At 34.6% G+C, this 1539-nt stretch overlaps 1 protein-coding gene across 2 annotated transcripts in view; it reads left to right on the top strand.

Annotated features, from left to right (window-relative positions):
• axdnd1 (axonemal dynein light chain domain containing 1) overlaps positions 1-1539 on the top strand; it is a 16682-nt gene that overhangs the window by 2298 nt on the left and 12845 nt on the right. For both annotated transcript variants that reach the window (XM_014007304.1, XM_014007305.1), the window contains exons 3-4: positions 896-999; positions 1234-1327. In XM_014007304.1, coding sequence (XP_013862758.1) covers positions 896-999; positions 1234-1327 — 198 coding nt within the window. The remainder of the gene's footprint in view (positions 1-895; positions 1000-1233; positions 1328-1539) is intronic.

Genomic DNA, 1539 nt, shown 5'->3' with positions numbered 1-1539 from the left:
TCTCCATACAGGAGGCGTCTTGAAGCTGTCATTGACAACAAAGGCTTTTGTACAAAGTATTAGATAAATTCCAGTAAGTGTGTGCCATTCCACATTATTACAAATAACTTCATTTCTGGACATTTATGGTTTGATTTCTTTGTATGTATGGATCACTTGGGTTGTTACCGACATCTGGTGAAAATTTCATGTCATTAGTACCTCTAGCAATATATTTACTGAGAAAAATGGTGACCTGTTCAATACTTATTTTACCTGCTGTATTGTCACCTGGTGAATAAGTGACACTTATGAACAAAATGTGTGACAGCTTTCACCGTCAGCTGTTAACATTAACATTGATCAATAACATTTATAGACCTCAGTTAGTGCTTCTAAATTTAGCCTATACATTTAGCAAGTGCTAATCCACTAATAAATGTTAAAATTAGCAAAATCCCTAAAGTACTAATCAGGAAATTAATTCACCTATTAGTGCTTTAGTGGAACTGTGCCCACCACTGCAAACAACCAAAGTAAAGATGACAAAACAAAAACAAGTCACTGCCTTTTATATGAAATAATTTTTTCATCCTCACAGTACTTTCAAACTAAAGTTGATCCTAAAAGATACCACCATTCTTGACAAAGCCAGGAAAGTTGAAATGGTGGTAAAAGGCAGAAATTATACTCTAACAAAATAACAGAATGAAATGTGTTTTCAAGTCATGGCAGCCATATGGTCAACCCTCAACTTTGCTCCTGTTTGCAGCTGAACACAACGATTAATTCTAAGTAAAACAGGAATCTTCATTTCAGCTAAAGTAGTTAAAAACAGTTCACAACAAAAAGTGATTTATGAGCAGAGTATAGTTGTCAGCAAAGACTTGATTATGTGTCATGTTTTTTAATGCAGGACTTTAAACTCAGACGTCCGGATGGAGTCTGGCATCATTCGTTTAGTCGCAATAAATATAAATACTTTCTGGAGCAACCAACTTCCCTGATGGGAGCTGGCAGGTCAGCTGGCCATATGAACTATTTGACAACATGTGTTCTGTTTTCTGGAGAAATGAGCAATTGATAAACTTATTAGATGTGTTTTTATCATGATGTGTGTAAATTCACATCACTGATGATTTTAAAAGTAATTGGCTAAAATATTGGAAATTTGAAATATATGTCAAAAATATTATGTTTTTCTTGACAATCACCCGATAAACTGGATTTTCTTTATGTCTTTTGTCCATGCAGGGATATTTCCTTTCTTTGTGATACTGGGGTTACTCAGAAGAAAAATGCTACCCTTCCACCTCTGAGGGACAACAGTGGCTTTGGGGAGACACAGGTGAGCTGCTTTAACTAGTTCTTTTTCCAGGGTCACCTGTCACATGTGCTGTTCACATGTAGGACACACATCAGTTTCTTAAAGACATGACAGAGTAAAAAACAGAAGCAATATTGAAGGAATTTATGTTATATTTTATTGAACAGTGTCCCTGAGTGCCATGAAATGCAACTTCAAATTATTATTATTATTATTATTATTATTATTATTAT

This window comes from Austrofundulus limnaeus, unplaced genomic scaffold, assembly GCF_001266775.1.
Source record: "Austrofundulus limnaeus strain Quisiro unplaced genomic scaffold, Austrofundulus_limnaeus-1.0 Scaffold41, whole genome shotgun sequence".
Taxonomy (NCBI): Eukaryota; Metazoa; Chordata; class Actinopteri; order Cyprinodontiformes; family Rivulidae; genus Austrofundulus; species Austrofundulus limnaeus.
The sequence above is the reverse complement of the archived record's forward strand: the minus strand, read 5'-3'. Positions and strand labels throughout refer to the sequence as shown.